This window comes from Neolamprologus brichardi, chromosome 14 (genome assembly GCF_056152115.1).
Source record: "Neolamprologus brichardi isolate AB-2024 chromosome 14, ASM5615211v1, whole genome shotgun sequence".
NCBI lineage: Eukaryota > Metazoa > Chordata > Actinopteri > Cichliformes > Cichlidae > Neolamprologus > Neolamprologus brichardi.
Genome location: NC_142117.1, coordinates 12,108,170 through 12,133,340, shown reverse-complemented (window position 1 = coordinate 12,133,340; position 25,171 = coordinate 12,108,170). Strand labels below are relative to the sequence as shown.

At 40.8% G+C, this 25,171-nt stretch overlaps 1 protein-coding gene across 2 annotated transcripts; it reads left to right on the top strand.

Moving 5' to 3' along the window:
* Positions 1-1,359: 1,359 nt before the first annotated feature.
* slc6a4a (solute carrier family 6 member 4a) lies at positions 1,360-24,871 on the top strand. 2 transcript variants are annotated; one of them, XM_006803903.2, is made up of 15 exons: positions 1,360-1,454; positions 3,568-3,715; positions 11,178-12,093; positions 13,240-13,374; positions 13,826-14,048; positions 15,169-15,307; positions 18,394-18,528; positions 18,687-18,790; positions 19,031-19,158; positions 19,308-19,420; positions 20,903-21,034; positions 21,445-21,544; positions 21,755-21,855; positions 22,052-22,219; positions 23,160-24,871. In XM_006803903.2, exons 3-15 carry the CDS (start codon positions 11,622-11,624, stop codon positions 23,232-23,234), a joined length of 2,025 nt encoding a protein of 674 aa, XP_006803966.1. In that variant the 5' UTR covers positions 1,360-1,454; positions 3,568-3,715; positions 11,178-11,621; the 3' UTR covers positions 23,235-24,871. The 2 variants fall into 2 exon arrangements, with proteins under 2 accessions (XP_006803966.1, XP_006803965.1); XM_006803902.3 differs by lacking the exons at positions 1,360-1,454; positions 3,568-3,715 and adding an exon at positions 9,130-9,287.
* Positions 24,872-25,171: the final 300 nt, after the last annotated feature.

Sequence of the window (25,171 nt, the reverse complement as noted above, 5' to 3'; positions counted from 1 at the left end):
TGATAATGTCTTATTTAGAAAACTGGTAATCGGGATGTGGTAATTGTGAAAAGTTTACATCTGGATCAGGGTGATTTCATCCAGGATAAAAAAAAAAAACCCAAACTGCAGATAAGTAAGACGCATTAGCTAGTCTTAGATTGCACAATGTAGGATTTCCTAATCTAGATCACTGATAAACCATGAGGCTGTTTGAACAACGGGTCCAAGGAAAAACTGCTGGGATGGAGAACACAGACTGACTGAAGGTGCGTAACTGGTACATGAGTGTATTTACTGTGATGCATGACTGGTTCGGATGAAGCCTTTTATTTTTGCTGCAGGGTCAATAACTCTAGCTGTGGCCACTTCTGCATTTTTCCCTGTCACACTGCACTGCTCACTGGAGACAAATGAGCAGAAGAATAACAATCCTTGAAATATTCACACAAAGGTTAAGCGTGAACTGTTACTCCTACATCCTCCCACCGATCAGTTTACATTTCTTTAATTTATTTTCACTTCCAATAGTTTTATTCCACCCACCCCTTGCCCCCCCGCCCTGTCCTGTATCTGGCACTCCATTTTTCTGGCCTTCACCTGCAGATTATATTTCTTTATAACTATTTCACTTCTACTTACCCCCCTCAGTTTTCTTCCATCTGTCTCAGTCATTTCTGCCAGATGCCTGCAGGTTGACTTGACCCCCACCCAACACACACACACCACCACCATTAAGTCAGATGTGAATTATGGCAACATCGGAGTAGTTTTTGAAATCTGTACACTACAGGAGCTAGATATATCATGTAGGATTTAACCGCTGCCTGTATTTATAACATTCAGCGAATGGCCCAGTAAATTTTTTCCCTAGAAATCACCTCTCAGAGGAATGGCATTTTATCTGGGTTTAATTTAGAGAGGTGTGTAAATCTTAGCTGGTAAATCTCCTGGTTTCACAATATGTTCACGAGGGGAGGGCAGAGTAATTATTATTATAGCGATTCGTCTCTGTGTTTCACAGAACTGAAGCTGGAAAGACAGAACTGGCATTAGAAATCATTATTTTCTATCAGTCAGTGTCTGGATTACATTTCCAATGAAATTTTCTGGCCTACGACACATTTATACATGCAGCGGCCTACATTACATTATTGCAGTACCCTATGCAGAGGTATTTGAATGCAGAACTGATTTTTCGTGAGAAAGAAGAAGTGGTTAAGTGTGACAGTAAATAGACCCCCTTGTACCAAAGTGTTTTGGTTTTTTTTTAATTTTGTTTTAAAGTGAAGCATTTTTCATTGGTTAATCTGGGCGTCGGGACATCAAACAGCCTATCACGAATCAGCAGGGTTCAAGGTTCAACAGGTAACTTGTTTTATCTCCTGGAGAAGAGTACTGTAGCTTTTGATGGGAGATATTGATAGTAAAAGATTTCAACACTCAGCACAACAGTTTTATGAAGACAAATTAAGGTTTGTGTAATTTTCAATGTCGACTTTGCGTTTATAATAGTGGGTTATCATCCAAAGGCCGATTTTTTTTTTATTAGCGTATAGCTTATATTGTCACACCTATGCTAACGAGCTAGCTGTTATTGTTCTTGTGTGAACTAGTCAAATGACCGCAGTAAATAAGCGCCAAAACTGTTGTTTATTGTTGCGACACATAAACCAGCTGAGTATTTCATAGGGGTCACAAGAGGGTTCGTTTGCAAACTTGGCCATTGCTTTCAACTTTTGAACTCAGTGTTAGTTATTTCCTCCTTTCATGTATTACAGCGAAAGTGTTACTGTTGTCGAGTTGGGTGGATTTTATTAGCAGGAAACGCACTGTACTCTGACGTTATAGTTTGTTGATAAGTAACACACCTGTGTGTCTCAGTGGTGGATCTATTTCCTACTCCAGCGTGTTGAAGTATCCTTGGGCAAAAATAGTGAAGCCCAGAAGCAGCATCGGATATGTTTGCTCAAGCGCTTAGATATAGAGAAAAAAATGCTGGTATGAGAGTGCGTGATAGGCTACAGCATCCTTTGAATGCCTTTGAATGCTCAGAGAAGAAACGCTCCAACTCTAAGTACCAGTCCATTTACCTAAATGCACGATTACTTAGACACACTGCTCAAAAAAGTGAAAAGAACACATCAAGTCTGAATGTGGGAAAGAAATCATGCTGGATATCTATACTGATATCAACTGGGTAATGTTTTAGGCATGAGAGCATGTCTCATCATTTATTGGAAATGAAAATTATCACCCTACGGAGAGCTGAATTCAAAGCCTGCCATTTTTTTCAAGACAAGTGAAAAAATGGCAGGCTAGTCCTTTGCACCAGTGTAGGGTCTGACAATGACTCCAGGAAAAACACCCCAGTGTCTAATGGCAGTCAGAGTGCATACAAATACTATAAGACTGGTATTTGTATAGTTTTTGTAGAAAAGCTTTAACTATATTAGTACCAGTCAATTTACCATAAACAGTATATGGTAAATGGAATGAATTAAATAAACCAGCCAGTTTGTGTGAAGTAAATGAGGAGCTGCTTTTATCCTAAAAGCTGCAGTTCATGTCAGGACATTTCTGTTTTTGTTTGCTCTACATTTTCTACAGTGTCTTTTAGGTTTCTTTGTAAAGACATGAGCTAACAGCCTACCTCTAAACAAGTAATCTAAGGATTTTTTTTTAACTTCCTGTTTTTGCGCTGTTGAGGTTAATGGCCATTTGATGTCAGTGCTTTCCTCTTTTGCAACCTGTTGCCTCTCTCGAAAGTTTTCTTCTCGTATGGTGTGTTACAAAGCAAGCCTGTGAACTTATGAACCTGTGCACCCAGGCTTAACAGTCCTGACATCAAAATTAGTCTTATGATAGTTTCCACATACAGCCGTTTGTGTCCGACAGGAAGAATTAGCCCATCGCTGAACCATACAGGAATGGTCATCGCACAACCGGTCTCATTACTGCCTCACATTTCTTCAACGGTGTGTGTGCACGCCTGTGTGTGGTTTGCATGCCGTGAGGATTAACCTAGTACTTCAGCTGATGCTGATTGGAATGACATTCAACACCGGCCTTTAACAAGAAAGAGAGTTTGTGTGTGTGAGAGTTGGTGAGACAGAAGGAACGAGGACACAGTGATTATAATTTAATATCAACATGTCTGTGACTGTTTTCCCTCTCTGCTCAGGATGCCTCCTTTTATCTCTTTCATTTCATGTCTGTCACACACAATAAAGGCCATGTAGACTGACTGTACTACTGTACCTGGCACTGGTCCATTTGGCAGGATAGGTTGCAGGTGGCCGTAAATGGGTTAGTTAGACCAGGGCACAGACAGCCTGGGACATTAAAAAAATCTCTCTCACACACTCACTTCATAATGTTGGTGTTTCATCATGTTGCTTTTTTTTTTCTTTTTACATATGCAGCATAATTAATGTGCACGCGCTCCTCTCTCATTCCTCTTTGACCCTTATAAATATGCACCAAGGAGTGCTGGATTAGGGTCAAGTATCCTTTTCTAAAGCTCAGCATGTGTGTTTGGGTGTGAGCGGACATTTGCATGCTCGAGTGTTTGTGTCTTAAATCCAGGCGGAGCAGAACGCGGCCCGCTGTAAGCCCAGGCATGTGTGATTTGTGTGATTGGGTTCAGACCGCGTTGGTCGGCGGCGACGTCTTGGGGGTCCAGATGACCAGATGCTCCACGGGCAACGCGCGCTGTCCTGCTAACAATATCAAGGTAAGACTACTCTGTCTGGACTCCTCACCAGCAGGTTCATCATGCGATTTACTGTAATCAGTCCTCAGCTGTAAATTCATATCCAGCGAGTGTGTGAGATCTTTACATAAGCCTGGTGCATGTGTGTAAATGTTCAGCAACACCAGGAGGGATTTAGGAGATGAGAGGTGTTTTTTGTATTTTTATGTAAGCGTTGGATGGGAGTAGTTTAATTTCCTTTTGGGGCCTCTGATATCAAGGGTTCATCCTCATCTCTGTTATTAATCTCTTTTATGTGGATTTGTACTTTTCGAAGCTGCCAGATTTGTGACAAACTTTCAGTTTTTGGATTAATGAATATGGAAGTAATTATCAGTAATGGGTTCATATTTCAACGAAAGGTGCGATGCACGCCAAATCAAAGCTTCTCGATGATTTTTAGCACCTCTTGCATTCTTCTCTATTTTATGCTCTCAATCTTCGTGGCAGGTGTTTTGTAATACAGAATAAAGAATGATGTGGCTGTAACCTCTCCAATGGTAATGTGTGGCGTTGTTCAACAAGTCAGCTCTCGATGTTCCCTCGAGGACATTAAGCTGCTCAGTTTTGAGAAAATCCCCAAATAATTAACACAAACATCAACTGCCCACAGATTATAACTCTGCCAAGTTTTAGTTGAATCTCACTGTTGTGGTTTCAAGGGAAATAGGAATGAGTGCTTGCAGATAGTTGGGTTTCAGCATCCTTTCATAGCAGTAAAGAATATCTAGGGTGGATGGCCTTTAGCCTAATAATCGCTAATCAAATAAATAATGAGGCGGTCGTTTTTCTTCAGCCTTCCTGGAAAATATCTGCAACATCTCAAAGATGCTGTGTTCAATGTCACCAGGACATTTCTAAGGAGAGTCAAATTATAAACTGAACTTCATTTATTTAACCCATTGTACAAATATATATATTTCACCATCATAAACCAGAAAATAATTAGAATATATTTTTTTGTCTCTTTTAGTTCCATTGCTAGCATTTATGCCCCAGGCTGTTTCAGACTGTAAATGCAGGCCATTTTATTTTCGTGTTTATTTTAATAGTATAACTTCATAATGCTTGTAGCCGAATTTGCTGTTATTACCTAGCTGGTAATCTGTCCTTGGACACCTGTAGGACTGCCTTTTGTTTTAGTGGCTGTGCCACTTAACCAAGGAGAGCTTATGTCACCACTTGAGGTCGAAGTAAGAGGTCAAGCTCCTAAGTTGTGCTGGCAAAGTGTTTATTTGGCAGGAAGTGTTGGTCGTCTAGTAGTCAATAGAGCCTTTGTTTCCTAGTGACAACATTTATCTTTGTCTTATAAACCTGATATTATTATTTAATATCTTACTTCATTTGTGAAACTAAATCACACTGAAGACTCAGTTAGGAAAGTGTGAGGGAGTGACAGAGTTTGTAACTTGTGTCCCAGCTGGAATTTAACCTGTGGCATTGTGACTACAGGCTGTGATGCACCATTCCAAGGGCTGCTTTTGTACTTTTCACCTTTATATTATTCTATTATTATGTCACTGTAAGACATTGTTTCCATTGACGTATCAATATCATTAAATTGCTGTATTAATTGATGCTTTTGGCACAGCTGACTAAAAGTATAGTTGATGTCTTGACCTGATTGTATTCAACACTTTATCTTAAGTTATTGTCAGCAAGCACTTCGTTTTCATCGTAGCACAGCAACAAGTATTTAGATGGACTGTTATTGGCTAAAATTTAGGTTGAGCAGTCCGACTACATTTCTGTGTTTTGAAAATTGTATTAGAGCTTATGAGGAGGGTTAGGAGTATTCAGTTAAAAGCACATATATGTATAATCACTCTGTGATTTCAAGAGAGAGCACAATAATAAGGTTATGATTGTCTTATGAAAATGTGTCTGCTGTTGAAAAAGCTGCAGTTCTGTCCGTTTTTATATTTGAACAGGTGTCACTGAAGAGCTAAATCCAAATTTCTCACTCGCTCTACCAGTGTTTATTGTGCTTGTGTCTGACGTATTCTGCTTAATGCGTAATCTCTCAGCTCCTAGATTACCACTTGTTACTTTATTGGATGACTTGGATTGCGATTTCCAAATTAAACTCAAACACAGAGGAGGTCAGAGGTACAGACCAGGATAGAAAATGTGTTGATGCAGCCAAAAAGCAGACAAATCAAGCCAGGGGGTTGTGAATTAAACTGGTTTCTTTGTTTTGCAATAAGAAGAAGAAGTACAACAAAAATGAAAGCAAAGCCCAGTCACCCCTATAAACACTGAAACCTTAAAGGAAGTAAAGCCGCTTAATTTGTGTTTGCATATCTGTTTATCAGGTCGCACATCAATCTGAAAAATAAAAAACCTGTTTTTCTCCTGGGAGTATGACTACAAAAGGTCCCACATTCTAGTTAAATTGTTTGTGCAGCACTGAATGGTTTTTGCCTCCCATTCCTGCCTGCACTGTTTATTTTTTAGTTAGCCAGGACTAAAGTTGCTGTGATGTCAGGAACCTATGAGAAACTATGGCCTACTCTCACAGAGCTTAAAAAAACATAAAACGGTACAAACAAAAGGACTTCATTAAGATTCATGAATTATTTTTTAGTGTTTTTGTCTCTTATTCAATGGGAAAATAATGTTGAAAAAGCCGATTTCTTCAAAGCCCAAATAATACGTTTCTCTGACATTTTCTTTCTCATCTTTTTGTCTTATCTTTTTTATTTTTACAAACTTAAACTATTCTTTTTGGTTAAGTAAACACCAAATTGAAAGTATAATTTCCCCCCTTTCTTTCTGTGCTATCGTCTACTTTTACCCTTCATTACTGCAACATCTTCTGTCAGGAAGTAACAGGCTTTGTTATGCATATTAATACTGAGCTGTGCTATGTCATTTTCATTATGTACAGCTATCAGATTGTGTTTTATTTGCCTTGTCATGTCAAATCTGCAAAACTGTGACACCACGTGTTCAGTGGGTTTCTGGGTTGATGCAAGACAAATGTTACGAATAACTGTCCTAAATATAATATTTATTTTAACCTGTGTCTCTCAACTTAGATTATTTTGGAAGATCTGTTATTGTGCCAAATATACTATGAGGAGATAATGCTTAAAATATGCACTATAACTGACAGATGGATAATATACATCAATATTTAAGCTAGGTTGATATACAGCAGGATATTGGCTTCTCACAAATCAGTGAGTAGCACATTGGTCCTAAGTTCAAATCTACTGTCTGGCTTTATCTGCCTGCTGCTGTGCGGGTTCTCTTCACAGTCCAAAGACATGCACATTAGGTTGATTGGTGACTCTGAATTGGCCATATGTGGATGGTTGTCTGTCTGTGATAGACTGGTGACCTGTCCGGGCTGTTTTCTGCCTTTTGTCCTATGATAGCTGGGATGGGCTCCAGCCCAACCTGATGTGAGCCAGATAGTGGCACTAGTCCACCGTGCAAAAATATAGTCAAAGGTAATTTTGTCTTTGCCTAGCTATTCATTTCTAATAAATTAAGTTAGTCAGAAAAACTGGCTGTTGGGTCCAATCTGATTGTTCATTTCTGTCAGGTATTTTCTGTTCAGATTAAAAGCTGAACAAAAGGAAGGTTGGCTAATAGTGTTGACTGTGTTCTACAGTCTAGAGTCCAAAATTATTCAGGAAACCCCCTGAGAGTTGCCAAAGCATACTGCACGTTATTTTTACTCAAACATTCCTGTCGACTAAGGTCCAGACTATAGGCTGTTAGAAGCTGGCACAGAGCCCAAAAGCTTTGAGTTGTTTTAGAGTAAGAGATACTCTGAGACACTCTTTGGGATTCTTGGGGGAAAAAAATCAAAAAACAAAACCTACTTATTAACTTACATATGGTTCACCGGGAGTGGAGACTTTGCTTTGTCATATAATTATTTATTTAACACTTAAATAACACATATTGCTCAACCTCAGCTGTGCGAGTGCAGATATGGTTTATACAGCATGGGTGTGCGTGAGAAAGTGTTTGTGCATGCTTGTGCTTGTGTCTGTCTGCACTGTGTGTGAACATGACATTTAATGCATTTCTTACAATCCCGACTTTTATTTTATTTAATATCAAAAATAAAAGCATATTTAAAATTTTGTTAAAGATAAATAAGTTCTCAGATGGTTTCATTCAAATAACAGAGAAACAACAAACTAAAATATTCATTATTTCTGATGATAACATAACTTTGTTTTTATTCTTTACTTAATCATCTCATAAGCCCTCAGATTTATGTGCCCCCATCCACCCACACACCACCCAGGTAGGCTGGAAATGCACTTACATGTTGACATAACAGTATTGCAGAGCCAATATTTTTTTATTTTATATATAAGATGTGTTACTGAACACCGGTTGTTATGGGGTCTGCCAGTTTCTGTTTCTCACACTCTAACTTGATATGTAAAGCAGCTTTAATGAGAGTATTTAATACTTTTGAACTCTTGCTCAAGTAAGCAAAAATGCTTAAGCTGCAGCAATAACCTGGGGGAGTATAGGTACAGAGAACACAGTTGGACTACCACAGCCTTGCACCAAGTACAGTAAGCAAGATGATTCAGCTGCTCAGAGACTCGGAGCAGCAAGCAGTGTTTAAGTGAAGCTTTTAATTCCAAAGATTGCTAATGCACTTTAAACACACAGAAGTCAGCTTGTAAATGAATCAAATATAGCATTCGACAGAAAGACAGTACCTTGCGAAATGTATTTGAGATCAACTGTGCAGTCAAATTGGTTGGAAAACTTGTATGTATGCAACCCGGCTCAGAGCAGCAAAGACTGCATTTCTGCAGAGCAGGTGCACGTTAGAAACTTTAGTAAAAAACTAGAAGACGTTTTAGATTGGCAAAATCTAAAAGTAAAAGTGGAAAGAGGGGGAGTAAAAGCACTGCAGCACAGCAGTGCTTTACCAGTGTAGTATGTTGGTGGTGGTGTGTGTGTGCATGTGTGCAGGTAAGACGTACCCCGACACAGAGCCCCACAATGCCAGAAGAACTACTCGAGGGTAGGACTTCCCCTGTCTGCACTGTGTGGCTGTGTTTGTGCTTTAATGACAGTTCTGCCATGACCATACCATGTTGGATCTGTGCTCCAGTTCATCATTTCTGTTTGTACTATCAGTGTATCAAAGCAAAAACTTGATACTGTGATGTGCAGGTCTGTGCTCGCCTAATGATTCTTTATTATCTTCTGTCTGATTGCATGCATCCATGTATCCATCTGTGCATACATCTGCACGGCTGTGCTTCTCTGAACCAGGCATGTGTGGAAGTGTGTGTGTGTGTGTGGAAGTGTGGTTGGTTGTGGAGTGAGTGAGAGAGAGGGACAACAAGGGAGGGAGAGAGAAAGAGAGAGAGAAAAATGAGAGAGGTTTGAGAGCTCAATGGGCAAACACGGTGTCCTGATGTGCTAGGGCACGCTGTTTCTCTGGCAAGTTTTTGCCATTCCACGGGATTCTTTAAGTTTTGGGTAGAAGTTCTTGCTGCCGCTCTTCACATACGATTCAAGCGCCACATGTTCTTCTTGACCTCTTCTGTTGTCTCTAAAGGTAACGTATGCATGCGGGTTGAGTACAACCTGTAACTTTAGATTTTTGGTTTGATTTGTAGTGCTTTTACTTCAAAAGTTAGTAAGATTGCTGCAGAGAGTGTTTTTGGTTTTAATTTGGGTTGTTTTATAATGTCTCATTAGTATTTTTCTCACATCTTGTATTCTTTCAGTCTATCGTTGCTGAAATCTTGATGTTGTCATCTTACCGTCTCTTTCTTTATTAAAAATGACTTTGTGAAACGGCAAGAGATTAAATAATTTCCTGTTGAGATCAGTGAATTTAAAGTTTGGACCACTGTATCAGTCTGTAGTGTTGATTTGTCTTTAACAAGGAGTCTTCATGTATTTTTCATTATTATTTGTTTTTTTGGGGGGGTGAGGGGGTTCCCTGGTGATGAAGTTTGTCTGCACATAGAGTCCAGAAAATAGCATTATATTGAGACCTTTCCCATTGTTTTCCTTCACTTATTGTGAGATTGTGTGACAGCTGATCAATTTTGTTGTCTTTATGAGGTAAGTGTAGCTGAGGAGAATTTTTATTTTTTTTGTCTCATTTTATTCTCACGTCTATGATGTCATCGTAGGTCAAAAACAGATTTTCCATCGCGTTTTTTTAAAATCGAAGAACACTTCTTTAACACCGGTGAGGATTCACATGGAAGTTATTGTGATGAAGAAATTTGGGGGGTTTTCTCGCTAGAAATTAAAAGTGCGGTTTGCAAGAGGAGAAGAAAAAAGTTTGAGTGGAGTGGAAGCGATCCATTGTTTCTTTTTGTGCTCGAGTCCATGTAGTTGACAACGTCCTTTGTTGTGTCAGATGTCGGTGAGGAATGAGTGTCGTGCCGTGTACAACTGCTGGACACTCGTTGTTCATTAAGGTAATGGCATTCCATGTAAATTGTGTCTTCCCACATTTTACAGTTCATTACTAATTGGGCTAACACTATAAACAAACTAATCCACTTTTGAACAGATGTCATCGTTTGACCCATCGCTCATGTGAAAGCATCTTGGATTATTCGAATCGGAATTTAATTTCTATTGCAAAACAAAAAAAAGGACAAAAAAAAAACAGCTTTAGGAGATGTGAACTTTATGATGTGGTTTATGATGAATTTATAGAACTGTTTGCACCTTGAGATTGAATTACATGTTTAGTTTTATTTGCCCGAGTTCGGTTTTGCATGAGTAAATTAAAAAAAATAGAATTTGCATTCGAAAAAAGATAAAAAGTTGGTTCTCATGCTGCACAAGTCTTGTTTTTCAGCTTAACCTTTATTTTCTTGTAAAACTGCTGAACATATTTCAGCGCCACAGCAACCAAAGAACAACCTGTTGAGCTTAGAGTATCTGACTGATGTTGAATCTTTGCCCAGTGTTTGTTGTTGCTATGAAAATTAGAGGGCATCTTTTCTAGCGCATGTCCACAGATGCTCTTTTGTTTTTCTTTTTTTTTTCTTCCCCCTTTTTTTGTGTGCATTTCCTGCCTTCAAATGTGCTGCTGGCGCTGGTATTTAGATTCTCTAATTTCTTCCCAGTTTACTTTGATCAGATAAGCATCAAAACACGTTATGCAACTGATAGCGTAAAATGAGAAACAGAAGTAGAAGGCTCCAGTAAGTGAATCGACATGTCGCAGCAGAAACCCCTCAGTTTCCTATGTTCTTAGGATTTATCCTCTTATTCATTATCATGTAAGACAAGACTCTGTCCTGTTTTGTTTTGGGGGGTTTTTTACAGCCATTTTCGTTTTCATTGTCTCATCCAGAAAAAAACAAACTGCCCTGAGGACTGCTCTGTTTTTATTTAGGTTTACTGCAAAGTAATTAAAAAAAGATCAGCTCTTATCCTGTGATTTACCCGTGTGTTTCCCCTCTGTGTGTTGCAGTTTGCACCATCACTGTGGGCCTCAGAGGACGAGCTGTTTGTGGAATAGATCCAAGATTCTTGTAACTTTTCTGCTAGCCACATCCTGTTCAAACACATCTCTCTCCTCTCGTATACCCTCCTCTGTCTGTCCTGCAGCCCGCTCTTATTCCCTCTTGCTCAACAGACCCTTACACATTTCAGTCCTCTCCCCACATACACACCCCCTCAATCTGGCCCCTTTCTCTTCTTTTAGCTTTCATTTCCCGTTCCTTATCTCCTTTACCTGCATGAGAAGGACAGCCTTCCCCAGTCTTGTCCCAAACTCTCACTACACCCCTCTCCTAAAGCTTCTTTTCCACTAATGGGCACCATATCAGACAGCAGTACCACATTCCCTTCATTGTCACTGAGAACCTCTCTCCACCCCTAACTACCTTGCCAACACGAACATCAACACAATCCAATGGAGACAAAAGATATGATGATGACGAGCATGCTGACAATGGACAAAGGGGAGAATGAGGGAGAGAGGGACAAGGAGAGAGAGGACATGGGGGGAGAAGATGATGGGACACAGTGTGAAAATGGCAGACTTATGCTTGCTGATGGGCTTGCAGACAGAGGTCCCAAGAGCATGACATCTGGCTCTGGCCAGCAGGTGTCCAATGGCTTCACAACATCCACCCCTCAGAGCCCCAGGGAGGGCCCAGGAACTGCAGCTTGCGCTGCGGGTACAGCCTCAGGACCCGGAGGCGGTACTGGATCCTCAGCACCTCTGGGAGGCCTAAGGACTCTGATGGTCCAGCAAACAAGCTTGGACAGGCCCAGAGAAACCTGGAGCAAGAAGATGGACTTCCTTCTGTCTGTGATTGGCTATGCCGTGGACCTGGGAAATGTCTGGCGCTTCCCATACATCTGCTACCAAAATGGAGGAGGTGAGGAAGCAAAACGTGTTTGTAGGGGAGAAACAAAGGGGGGGAGAATGAGACATAAAGTGTGGTGGAATGGAGAGAGAGATGACACGTCAGATCCCAAGCTAAAGCAAACAGGATTTGAAGGATTAGACAGAAGAAAAGGCTCTTTCATACTCGCTGCTGTGTATTCTGTAATTCACATTATGTGTTTTATATGTAACAGCTGAAGCCGGTCGACTGCTCTCGAGCTTTGCCGTTATTAAAGACTGAGTTAGATTAGGATGATTTGTGGTACTTCCCAATAAATGCTTTAATAGCTTACAAGGAGTGCCCCAATTAACAAAGTTGTGTATGGATAAATGCTTTGATGTAGCTTATTTCTTGCGCAATCGGAGGTACAAAAAGGTATGTCTTCACAAAGTCCACGCTTGTGTCTGCCCTGCTCTTTCACTAGCCGATCCTGGCGGCAAACACAACCTCTCTTTTTATTGAATTTGCAATAATAAAGCCTTTGTAATTTCCTGTGTTCTGTGTGTGAGTGTGTGTGCCTCACAGAGCGAGGCAGAGATGAAGACTCGGGACACACTTGATAGAGGCAACAGTATTAATTGTGTTTTTTTCAGTGTCTTTCTCCTTGCTTAATAACCTGTCTCGCAGGCAGCTGCTCAATCAGCCCTTATCTTTGCTTTCATGTCACAAAGAGGCACAAGCACCGTCCCGTCCACACACACAAATGCAACACGTGCACATGGAAATAAGTTTACAATCAGATAGCAAGAAGGAGAGAGCGATGTGTTATCAAACACCCCGCAAAAGCCGAAGAGTCGGAGATCTGGCTGCTGTCCTGATGTTCTTCTGCTCATCTGTGTTAGGACTTTAATTTTATTACTTTCATATTTTAGAACAAAGCCAACATCAACGTCGAGATCCTTTATGATAGGATTTGAGCAAAAATAACTAATACAGCAGTGTTGTTTTTGAATAGATTGAGCTATATAAATAATAAGCTTTGGCACCTTTTAGGATTTTTACAGAGTGTTCTTAAATGGTGTGTGAAAGAGCTCAGTTTCTCTTGAGTGCAGTTGGCTTCTTACTGTTTTCCCACAACATGTGTTCATTGTCACGCATTTATTCTCCCTCCCAAATTTCTCCAACGTCTCTGTCCAGGTGCCTTTTTGCTGCCCTACCTGTTGATGGCAGTGTTCGGAGGGGTGCCTCTGTTTTACATGGAGCTAGCGCTCGGCCAGTTTCATCGCAGTGGCTGCATCTCCATCTGGAAACACATCTGTCCCATCTTCAAAGGTAACAGGGAGGGGTGTACAGAGAGAGAACCGATTAGAGGGAGAAAGTCAAAAGCAACAGCTTGGACGAAACGTGGAAGAAGATAACTTTAGAGGGACAGGAAAGTTAGAGGTAGGAAAACAAAAAAAGAAAGACGAAGAAGGAGTTTCAAATCACCCAAGTCCAAGAGACAGCTCATTTAACCTCCCTGCCCTTGAAGAGCATCCCTAGTTTCCTGTACCTCTAGTGAGACGTTCTGACTCTCTGTTATGGAAATTGTCACATTTTAATGCCAAATGCCAGATGCTCAGAAATTTGATAGTATGAAAATTGTCGTTGTTTGGAAATGTCACACACTCACCCAAAGGGAACCTGAATTAGCTTGAAAAAATAACCCACTGATGTCTGTGAGTGATGTAGGCAGTGAGTGATCTGGTGTTACTTATGTACTTATTTGCTTCAACTCACCCAGGGATAGGCTTTGCCATCTGTATCATAGCCCTCTACGTAGCCTTCTACTACAACACCATCATGGCCTGGGCCTTGTACTACCTACTGTCATCTTTCCGGCCCACTTTGCCTTGGTCCACCTGCACCAACCCCTGGAATACAGCCAACTGTAACCGCTACATGTCCTCAGACCACAACGTGTCCTGGTCCAACACCTCTACGTCCCCTGCCGAGGAGTTCTATACGTAAGTGCATGTAAGTCAGATGTAGTGGCATAGGGGGAGCTCTATGCAGGAGGGAGACGTCAGGTGAAGAAAGGGAGGATGACTTCAATTCCAGGGTTGGTTTTGGTGTGCGGGACAGATTCCCCACCATCATCCCCTAAAAACCCACTTCCCTTACTGGTGGTGAAAACAGTGCAGGGAGACTTCATTAGTATTTCTGAGTACGAATGACTGATTGGAGATTCTTTATGAGTGCATAAGTAATACAGAAGTATGAAGGAGCAGGTGAGAGAACAAGTTTTTGAAGTACTGGATTATGGGAAAATATAAAGTATCAGAGAAAAGTAATGCTTGGTATTAGCCAATAATAAAATATAAGTCCTCCAAGAGTTAACCAGGTTTTAATGAGCTGTTTTTGCAGCGATTAAATCAGGGTCTTTTGAAAAACAATGTCTCTGTTATTCTTGACTGTTCTGGGTCTGTGCAGTCAACGGGCTCAGTCTTATCAGCACTGCGTCCGACTGCTGAGACAGATTCAGGGTTGACGCAGAGTTGACTTTTCCTAACGCAGGTTTAAAAGTAACAGATTCCACAACTCAGTCTGGCGCCAGAATTTCCTGTTTTTTAGCACAATTCATGTCTCAGTTTTTTCATTTGAGCTCCTGGTGCTTAACCTGTGCCCACACACTGACCTTACAGTTTGTTTCTGACTCCTTTTTTTTTTAAAGCTTTTAACAAAAGTTGCGGTAAAGTTTGTCTAAACCCTTTTGAAAAGTAATAGTCTTGTCTTATGTACTGATGGTTTTCTTTCTTTTCTCGCTGGTCCGCTCATATCACATTTCCTTCTTTCCGTGCTCTTTCCTTTTCCTCTGCTTTCCTTAATGTTCCAACATTCCCTTGTCTCCAATCCCATATTGTTTTTGTGTTTTATCCATTACTTCTGCATAATATGCCCTTCCCTTCCTGCTTGCTCTCCTCCTCTTCCACTTCCTACACTTCTTCACCTCTACTCAGTTACTTTTTAGCTCCTGTCCTCTCGTGTCAATTCATCTGCATAAAATGTCTTCCTTGTCTCTCCTCTTTGCATTTCATTCAACCTCAACTTTCAACACAAACGCCCTTTCTTGTTTTCTCCTTCCAGCCGGCAGGTGTTGCAGGTCCATCTCTCCCCAGGTCTGCACGAGTTGGGCTCTATCAGCTGGCAACTGGCTTTATGTCTGCTCTTCATCTTCACCATTGTTTACTTCAGCATCTGGAAAGGAGTCAAGACGTCTGGAAAGGTAGCTGAAGGGGTGCCTGCATGGCTGATGGGGGGTGTCAGTTAGAGCAGATGGATGGATTGATGGATGGAGACATATGGACAGAGAAAAAAAACAGCAGTTATCCAGTCCTCTCTTTACCCTCATTATATTCCTCATCGAGTGTGGAAAAGTTGATTAGAAAGGAATGAATATCAGAACCTAGCTAAGGCAATATAGGACCATTTTTAGACATAAAGTTCGTGCCCTTATTTTCAGATAAAGGAGTAAAACAGACTGGTAGAAATAGTTTTATACTGTAAATCCTACATTTTTATTTTTTATTTAACCTTTACTTATACAGGTAGTCCCATTAAGACCCAGTGTTTCATTTACAAGAGAGACCTGCTCCAGACAAACATGTTAAAATTGCAACAATAATATTTTAAAAAAGAAGCTAAATATGTCTAATGTGCACAGTCATATTAAAAACAAGTTTGAAATCTGCAAGTGGAATCAATTAAGAGAGCTTCAAATCCTTCTGCAATGTATTGCATGAAGACGGGACAGAAAAGGAGAATGCCTTCTTCGTAAGCTCTGTACGAACTGATGGAACGGTGAATGTAATGATGTCCGGTCTAAACTCTAAACGTAACATGTACTCTGGTAGGGCAGTAAACTAGAAATAGATTCATTGATAAAATGATACCAATGAACATCACTGGGTAAGACCAATGAGGACCAGTACAGTGGTGTTTTAAAGGTTTACAATCAGTCATAAATCTTAGTGCTCCATGATAGACAGAATCCAAAAGATGAAGAGTGAGCAGAGGCATTCATATAAATTATGCCACCATAATCCAGGAAGGGTAAAAAAGTGGCAGCAACAAGCCTTTTCCTTGGCATGAAAGAGAAACATGATCTGTTTCTGAAAAAGAACCTCAGTTTCTTTAATAGATGGTCAATGTGTGGCTTGAAGAAAAGATTTTCATCAATCACACTAGCTAGGTATTTGTATGAGGCCACAGTTTCAATAGAAATGGCTTGAGCAGATAGAGAAGGAAGTACTGCCGGCACCCTCTTTCTGTTTGAGAACAGCATGACTTTGGTTTTTTCTGTTTAAATCTGAGCTGACCCAGCTGAGACTGAATACTATCAAAAGCTAGGTGTAATTGTTTGAGAACCATATCAATAGTACAAGCACAGCAATAAATAATTGTATCATCTGCATAAAAACGAACAGATGCATCTAGATTCTGTGCAACACGGTTGACATAAATAGTAAATAATATAGGCCCCCGGACAGAACCCTGAGGCACTCCATTAGTGACATTTACAAAAACTGGAAGAGAGGCCATTGAGCTGCACACACTGCTTACGGTCCAAAAGGTAATTGGAGAACCAGTCAACTGCTTGGACTGAAAGGCTTATTTCCAGTAATCTCTGACCTAAAATGCCATGGTCAACAGTGTCAAAAGCCTTTGATAGATCAATAAAAAGAGCTGCACAGTAGTTCTTGGCTCAGCTATGATATTTGCTGCCACGCGCAAGAAGAAGGGCAAAGACTGTCAGGACCGGCCAATTTTTTGGTGCCGCGGCTCTTCAAAGTCTTACATACCTCTTCTACCATGAAAGGTGTAAAGAAAAGAGTGTTAGTAACCGATCTGCTAGCAGAGTTGTATGCAGGAGGTTTACAATCAGATACTGTGCTAAACAAAGAACAAGAAGCAACAAAGTGTTTGTTAAAAAAATTGAGCATTTCAGTTTTGTCTGACACAGGAATGAAGTCAATAATTAAGTGAAGAGGTAGCTCTGAGGAATGAGAGCTGGCAGGGAGAGACTTTATAGTTTGCCAAAACCTCCTAGGGTCAATTATACTGTCAGTGGTTAAAGTCAGAAAGTACGCTTCCTGATGGAGGCAGAAAACTGTAAACTGATTACGCAGCTGACAAAAAGATAGCCAATCATCATCGGATCTGTATTTTCTCGCAACTGCCCAGGCCTGGTTTCTCTCATGTAGGAGGCCAGCCCGTTCCGATTTGAACCAGGGCCTGACCTGGCAAACAGGGGCATGTTTGTCCACAAAATAGATAAAACTCTCTTGGAAATATTTCCAAGCTAAATTGCCAATGTCAGTCATTGTAATGCGACCCCAGTTAAAACTGAATAAATCGTGAAGAAAAGCTTGCTCACTGAAAAGCTTTGAATTTCTTTTCGTGATGATGTGGGGCTTGGAGCATGAGATTTTGGTGTTTCTCCCAGCACCAACTATGCAGTGATCGCTCAGGTCCTTGGCAAAAACTGCCAATGTGGAATACTTCTGTGGCACATTGTATAAATAAAGGGTCTATAAGAGAAGATTTATCTGGGGATTTGGGATTAAGGTAAGCAGATGGAAGCCGATAGCAGCCAACAACTGTCATGGACTGATAGAACAGATTAATAGTTAAGGCCAAGATTTCAAATTGCTTAGGTGCCTTTTCTGGAACGGTCAACTGCCACGTCTTTATCCAGTATAGCTTTGGATAGCCAAGTCACAGAAACAACATTATATCAGCACCAGTTGAAGCGGCCCAGATTCTAATCATATCCATTTTAGGAAGCACTCTATGCGGGTGTCTAATCTGCTGGTGTTTCACATACAGCCAGAAGCCTAGGGTTAGGTTGAAAACCAGATAATAATCATCTCCAGTACAGATGTCCCACAGCCTATAACCACTATAGTCTAAGCGGTTTAGTTTGCTGCTAGCATGTCCTCCAGGACTTCATTCTAGGGCAAAACAGGGCCAGGTGCAAAGCCCCTTCAATGGCCAGGAAGGGTGACAGCTGCCCAAAGAGCATAGCATCAGATCCAATCGACAGGGGAGAACACTGAACATTGCCTGAAGGTGCAGGCCGTAGCAGCAACCAGCGGTCACTAGTGGTCTAGCGAGTCAAACCCCAGGGATCCTGGGCAGCAGCTGCTGTCAGCTGTAGCTTGCTTGTCCGTGTGTCTAATGCTGTCTAATACTATCTATTGTACAGTAACGTAGTCAGTGAACGCAGAGTGGACCACAGAAACACTTTTTTAAGCATATAAAGGTTTATTAAAATTAGAGTAAAAAAAGGTTCTTTGCTTTCTGTATTAGGTAGTTTGGGTGACTGCTACCTTTCCCTATTTGGTCCTCCTGATCTTGCTCATCCGTGGGGCCACCCTGCCAGGGGCCTGGAGGGGGGTCGTCTTCTATCTCAAACCTGACTGGGAGAAGCTGCTTTCCACTACTGTGAGTCTGTTGGTTCAGTGTGACAAGGTCCATCATCAACATATGTAGCGAGCTCAGATCCTGCCCTCTTTCTCTCATTCCTCAATCATTTCTAAACGTGTGTTTACCCCTTCACCCCATCATTATTTGTCATCACTTTACCTCTCACTCTCTCAAAGGTCTGGATTGATGCAGCAGCTCAGATCTTCTTCTCTCTGGGTCCGGGATTTGGCGTGCTCCTTGCCTTTGCCAGCTACAACCCGTTTCACAACAACTGCTACAAGTAAAAACTTTTGTTAATGAGTTCATAAACCAGTGACATCTGTTTGCTTAATGTCAAAATGCTACTCTGTGTTTACTGAAGTTCAGCAGAAATGTTTTATCTCTCAAATCCTTTATTTAAAATACATGTCACCATGAATATTGACATATCTTTATTGATGAAATTACCAGAAGGTTAAATCCTTTGCGTAGGCGCTTTAACTTTGTCATCTTTCTGCTAAACACTTGTTTCCTCTGTCAGAGATGCGTTGGTCACCAGCTCGGTTAACTGTCTGACGAGCTTTCTGTCTGGCTTTGTCATCTTTACTGTGCTGGGCTACATGGCTGAGATGAGGCAACAGAATGTGGACGCTGTGGCAAAGGATGCAGGTCGGGCCCCGCACCAACACACTGCAAGAAGTTTTTTCTCCAAACTGAATTTGTTGGAAATTTATTCAGAATAAACGACTGAATCTCCGATGTTTGTTGGTGGAAGTTTGGATGGCATATAAATACCAGGTCTCACTTTTTTTCTCTAGGTCCCAGTCTGTTGTTCATCATTTATGCAGAAGCCATAGCAAACATGCCTGCTGCCACCTTCTTTGCCATCATCTTCTTCCTCATGATCATCATGTTGGGTCTGGATAGCACGGTTAGTTTGCCGATGACTCATTTTAGTATTCACCAGTGTGTGAATGGGTGGATGACTGGATGTGTAAAGCGCTTTGAGGTCCTTAGGGACTATTAAAGCGCTATACAAATACAGGCCATTTACCATCTAATTTTTAATCTAAAATATTCACTTGTTGCCTAACTCCCAGTTCTTGGGGACGTTTCATATTTGTCTTCTTATAAAGGGGAATGCCTCTTTTTCTTTGACTGTGATTTCACAGTTGTGCTCATTTCTCCTTCAAAGCACTGGGCATTATTTGTCCTCTGTGTTCAATTTTGAATAACGTTCAGTGAAAACAAAGTGATAGGAGTTTCATATCACTGTTGTGTGATGGTCTCGTCTCCATAAACCTTTGTTTATCTGCTCGGAGGCAGCCAGGTGGAGAGATCCGTAAGCTCTTATCACGAGCTGATAATCACTGTAGAACCTTCAACGGGGATGCTATGCTGTTTGATTTTATGAATGAGGATATTACTGCAAAATATGTCGGTGTACATGACCTCGAGTTGGAGCAGTTCAACACCAAGTCCAGAAGCAAAGCTGTGTATCTTTGCAGCATTTGCAAGATGAGAGAAACAGCACATAACACAGATGTGAAATTTTCCTTACTTTGAGTTTGATTCCATAAAAAGTGACAAAAACATTAGTGTCCGTTGTGCGTGGGAAGAAAACTTCTTTTTACAGCGAAAAAAAACCCCCAAACAAGCACCGAGTGCGCAACGACATAATGGGAAATTAACAGAGAAACTCGTGGATTCTTCAACTGACCGCGGCACACCTGCACCAGGGTAAACCTCCGCCTAGCCCACTCCTGCTTTACAGGTGAAAATAGAGCAACAGCACCGCTAGTCTTTGACTTTATTTATTTTCTGCTGTGTTTTACTTGCATCTATTTGAAAGACTGAGTGTAAACACAAAAAATATTTTATTTTATGTGCTGGAATGTGCAGAAAATAGGTTTAAATGTTAAACTAATTTCTTCAAGTCAGAGAATGGTGCATAGAATTTTATTTTTGCTTGATGCATAAAGTTAAAAGATTAAAACTGATAAAACAAGTTAAAAAAAGATACTTTTCCATTTGATTACATTTTATGATTATGTAGAAAAAGTAGAATTGGGCTGAAAGATCTATCGCTTTATCACCTCTTCAGGTTGTAAATCGTGTTTTTAAAAAGTAACTAAGTAATTAATTACTTTTGAAAATAAGTAATCAGTAAAGTAACAGGATTACTTTTTTGGGGAAGTTTACTTTTTTCAAGTAACTTGACCAACACTGCATGACATATAGCTGCCCTAACTTTCTTTTCCTTCTGCCCCATCTTAGTAAGTAAGTTTATTTATATAGTGCTTTTTAAGATAAAACCCGTCAGAATGTGCTTTACAAAGGTATTAAAAACATGGTCAAATAAACACACCTGACTTCATTTTCCTCATCTTGATGTTTTTCTTTTTGACCCCAGTTTGCAGGCTTGGAAGGAGTAATCACAGCTATGCTAGATGAGTTCCCCCATTTGCTGGTTAAGAGACGAGAGTGGTTTGTCTTTGGCCTCGTGTGTGTGTGTTACCTTGGAGCTCTCTCTACACTTACATATGTAAGTATATTTGGGAATAATCACATTACTGTCAAAAGAGAATGCAAGTTACCGACAAAAGATTTAAAGCTTTAAAATTTCATTATTCAGTCTCCACAATTCACTCAGTATATATCATAAGATTATAAAAACTTGCTCACACTGGTAAAATAAGCTTGAATTTTGCTGCTCTGTTTTTATGCAGCGTATTGTGTTGCAGTTACCAATCTGCTGAAAATCAGATTAGAGCAGTAATCCATGTATCTCCAGCCCTCATTAAAGTAAGACAGTGACCACCACAGATTTCTGCTCAATTAAACACTCATTGTCTTAGGCTTGGCAGACGAACACGGTTTCACAAGTTGCATAAGTCATTCATAGAAAACGTTTCCGAAATAACTCTCCTCCTGTTCGTCCGTGTCGTGTCTCAGGGAGGAGCGTACGTAGTGAAGCTGTTTGAGGAGTACGCTACGGGCCCTGCAGTCATCACTGTGGTGCTGCTGGAAGTCATTGCGGTGTCCTGGTTCTATGGTGAGTGGTGATTTTTGTGGCGATGGTGGAAATTTGTGACTTTAATGAGAATCACAGCGTGAATAAGTGATAAAAATACAGTGTTAAGTATAGTTTTGAGCGTCATTTGTGGCACAGCTGCCTTGTCAGTTCACATAGAAGAAATGAGACAAATGTTCGCTCTTGATATTTGGCTCTGAGGTGTATTGTGTGTCTGTGTGCGTTCTGCAGGCACCAACCGTTTCTGTAATGACGTGCAGGTCATGCTTGGTTTTTACCCGGGTTGTTTCTGGAGGGTCTGCTGGGTGGCCATCTGCCCCTGCTTTCTGCTGGTCAGTGTCATGCACAGCATTTGCACACTTACACTAAGTTGTATTAGTTGCTGGAGAGTTTGAAGAGTAAGCCCTTGCAGGTAAAATAGTTTTAGCAGCTGTCATTTGCTTTTTAGCTGACATGACAAGTGGTCAGATTTACTGTGATATTTCATTCTTTTATTATGTCTGATCTCTGATTTGTTCCCTTTCTCAGTTCATCATCATCAGCTTCTTGGCCTTCCCTCCAGAGGTCAGGTTGTTTGAGTACCAATACCCACCATGGACCACTGTCCTGGGCTACTGCATCGGGGTGTCGTCATTCATCTGTGTGCCCTCCTACATGGTCTACCACCTGCTCAATGCTAAGGGCACATTCAAACAGGTGCAGAATTTCTGACTTCTCTCCTAACTCTGTTTTTCTCCATCTATCCCGTCTCCTCTCCTGACCAACTGATATTTCTGGAACAACAAAGGATTGCTTCTGGCCCTTTTCTTTTCCATGTGCTGCCAGGTTTTACTCTCTCCTGTGAACACATGACTGGAGATCAAAGGAACAAGGTGGAGGCATGGGCCAGAGATTAGCAAGAAAAAAAGCAAATAGAATAGGCGACCAAACACGCGCGCACACACACACACCCTGCAGCGGATGTGTAGCCTGTCACGTTGCTGTAACTGAAAGGTGACCGGACGCCGTCCGTCAGCAGCGCTGCGGCATCAAAAAACAAATCAGTCATCAAATTGTGTTTACCAGACACATACCAGGTGTTTTGCATAACACCTTGTAATGCACATTATGCATTGTGAATGCAGAGCGAATGCAAAAGTCTGCATCGTTATCGTCATCACTGATATTAAAATCTTGTTAAACCCTGTGTGAGGGGTTGACAGAAGGGAGGAGGACATCAAAGAGGCCGCTAGACAGACCTTCTGTGCCTGTCGCCCTGTATTGACTCTGCTGCCAGAGTGCACAATGACACCGACACAGATCGACAATCACAAGTCATGTTTTTGTGTACATGTGAACGGAGATGGCGAGCGTGTAAGTGAAACGTGACAAAACAGGTGGCTGTTTTATCAGTAATCGAAGGTGTTTTGTGTTCTTCTACATTGTTTCAGAACAAAACAATATGACAAATATGCTCTTTTTACGATCTTAATTCAAGCAGTGTATATTTTACCAATAGATACTTCTTGATGTTTTTTGGCAGGGTAACTAATAATGATACCATTGTCACTACTAAAACTGCTCTGTTTACTCTATATGTCACTATGTCATATATGTCTTTTTTCTTCTCTGTCTCTTTTTTACTCTTTATCCACAGCGTCTGCTAAAAAGCATCACTCCAGTGCCCGGCGGTGACAGCCACAGGGATTTTATTGTCACAAATGCAGTCTGACCAAACCCTGACCAAAAGAAAGGTGCAACTCTACCTACCTGGAGTGCCCTCTTCTGGACATACTGCAAAACTACAGGACAAGGGGGCTACCTTTCACCGTCTTTGCCTCTTTTCGTGCATCTCCTACACTCGTTCCAACCAAGATGTAGAAATTTGAACGGAGTTAGATGAAGCCAGGCGTTAGTTGATATGTCTAGCTTGGTTCAGATCGGATCCTCGTGCTGTTTTTTTTTTTCTTCTCAGTTTTGCAGAATCTCTGTGGTCACCTTCTCATTTCTGTCCCACCTAAAAGGGGTCACCAGAGTCACTCAGTGACCAGGTTTTTCTTCAGGTCACCCAGCTCTAACAGTAATTTTATATAATAAGTGATAAGTATTACACAATTTCTTTGATGTAGACAGTAAAACATGAACCCAAACAGGAGATACTGTACAATGAACTCAGTCAGCGAAGGCCAGATAAATACATTACAGTCCACTCTGCTCTGACTGTTAATGGTTGTATTTTTATTTAATGCTGTTAAGTTATGCATTCTAATATGTAGCAAAATTCAGGTATCTTTTACATCTGTTACTGAAGCCAAATATATGATATCTGTTCTGTTCTTGTTTCTAAAGCTGTTTCAATATTGTTGTGGTTTTGTTGTGTTAACTGTCAGCCTGTGTTTATTTGGTGGCATCTTGGCGGAAGGACAGATCTGCAATGAGGTTCCTACACTGTGAAACACTGTCTGGTAGTGGTATGAATGTGTACGTTTGTGACTGTGTGTGGTCATGTAAAAGAGAGACTGTTATAATAACCAGTGGAAAGTAACCACTTGTATTCATTCTTGTAACTGCAATATAACACAAGTTTATTTTACAATGTAGCAGTGCTGTCGTTGCATCTTTCACCACACATTACCAGACTCAGTGCCGATGGTCTTTGTTTAATTACACTCACGCTCTGCCGTCATACTGCGTAACTGTCAGTAAGAGAAGCCAAATATGGATCAGAGCTAATACCATCACCAGTATCACAGTCTGAAAGTCAGCGTTACTGCCATTTACTTTCTACCAAAAAAATCTGTGTGCCTGTGTGTGTGTGCGTGCATGCATGCTCCAGAGAGTATCTGTGTGTATGTAGGAGCAGGAGTTAAAAATATGGCGAGTACTGTACATGTACATGTGTATTTACTAGTCAGTCTGGTATTAATGTAATCCTGTGAATGCCTGTCTCCTCCTCATTCTCCCGTTGACGTGCGAATGTGTGCGCGTGTGTATGTGTGTGCGCACGTGTGTGTGTACACCTCAGGTAGTATGTTGTACGGGTTAGAGGTGTTCAGCCCCTTTATGTGTGCATGCAGTGGTGTGTATGTGTCCTGTGCTACAAATGTGTGTGTGCGTGTGGGTGGGTGTCTGTGACGTGCTCCTGTTGTCTTGTTAAATGCCAAAACATCTTATGAAGAAATTAAACTCCCTCTTGCCTCGCTCTCTCGTACCTCTCAAGCTTATCTGCGATCCTTGTATGTCATTAAAAGACTATTGAGACTACAACTGTATAGAATAAAGATATATATATATATATATATATAAATATATATATACAAATAAATATATGGGAAATAACAGATAATAAAGATATATGGAATTAAACAATGAACTCTGTCATCTTGTTATCTGTAAGTTTTTGTGTTTGTCCATTCTTATTCACAATTTGATGGATTCAAGCAATCAGGAAGTGCAGAGGGTTAGTAAGGAAGAGGCGAGGGCAACTATGAAGAGCAGAAAGGCAGAGGTATGGAGATGTCCAGGAGACTCAAAGTTGGGTTTTTTTCGGGGGACGGTATTTTCCTCAAAAAAAATTGTATGATTCACTATTTAAAATGTGAAATAAACAGTTTTATTTCCTTTACCTTTATGGCCACTGTCCATTTAAGACATTTTTCTTTTTATTTG

Bases quoted from the DNA above. Each gene is read 5' to 3' on its own strand.
- slc6a4a (XM_006803903.2), top strand. From the start codon at position 11,622: ATGGAGACAAAAGATATGATGATGACGAGCATGCTGACAATGGACAAA. The intron at 15,308-18,393 runs GTAGCTGAAGGG...TTTCTGTATTAG, and splicing joins GAGTCAAGACGTCTGGAAAG to GTAGTTTGGGTGACTGCTAC. The intron at 21,545-21,754 runs GTGAGTGGTGAT...TGCGTTCTGCAG, and splicing joins TGCGGTGTCCTGGTTCTATG to GCACCAACCGTTTCTGTAAT.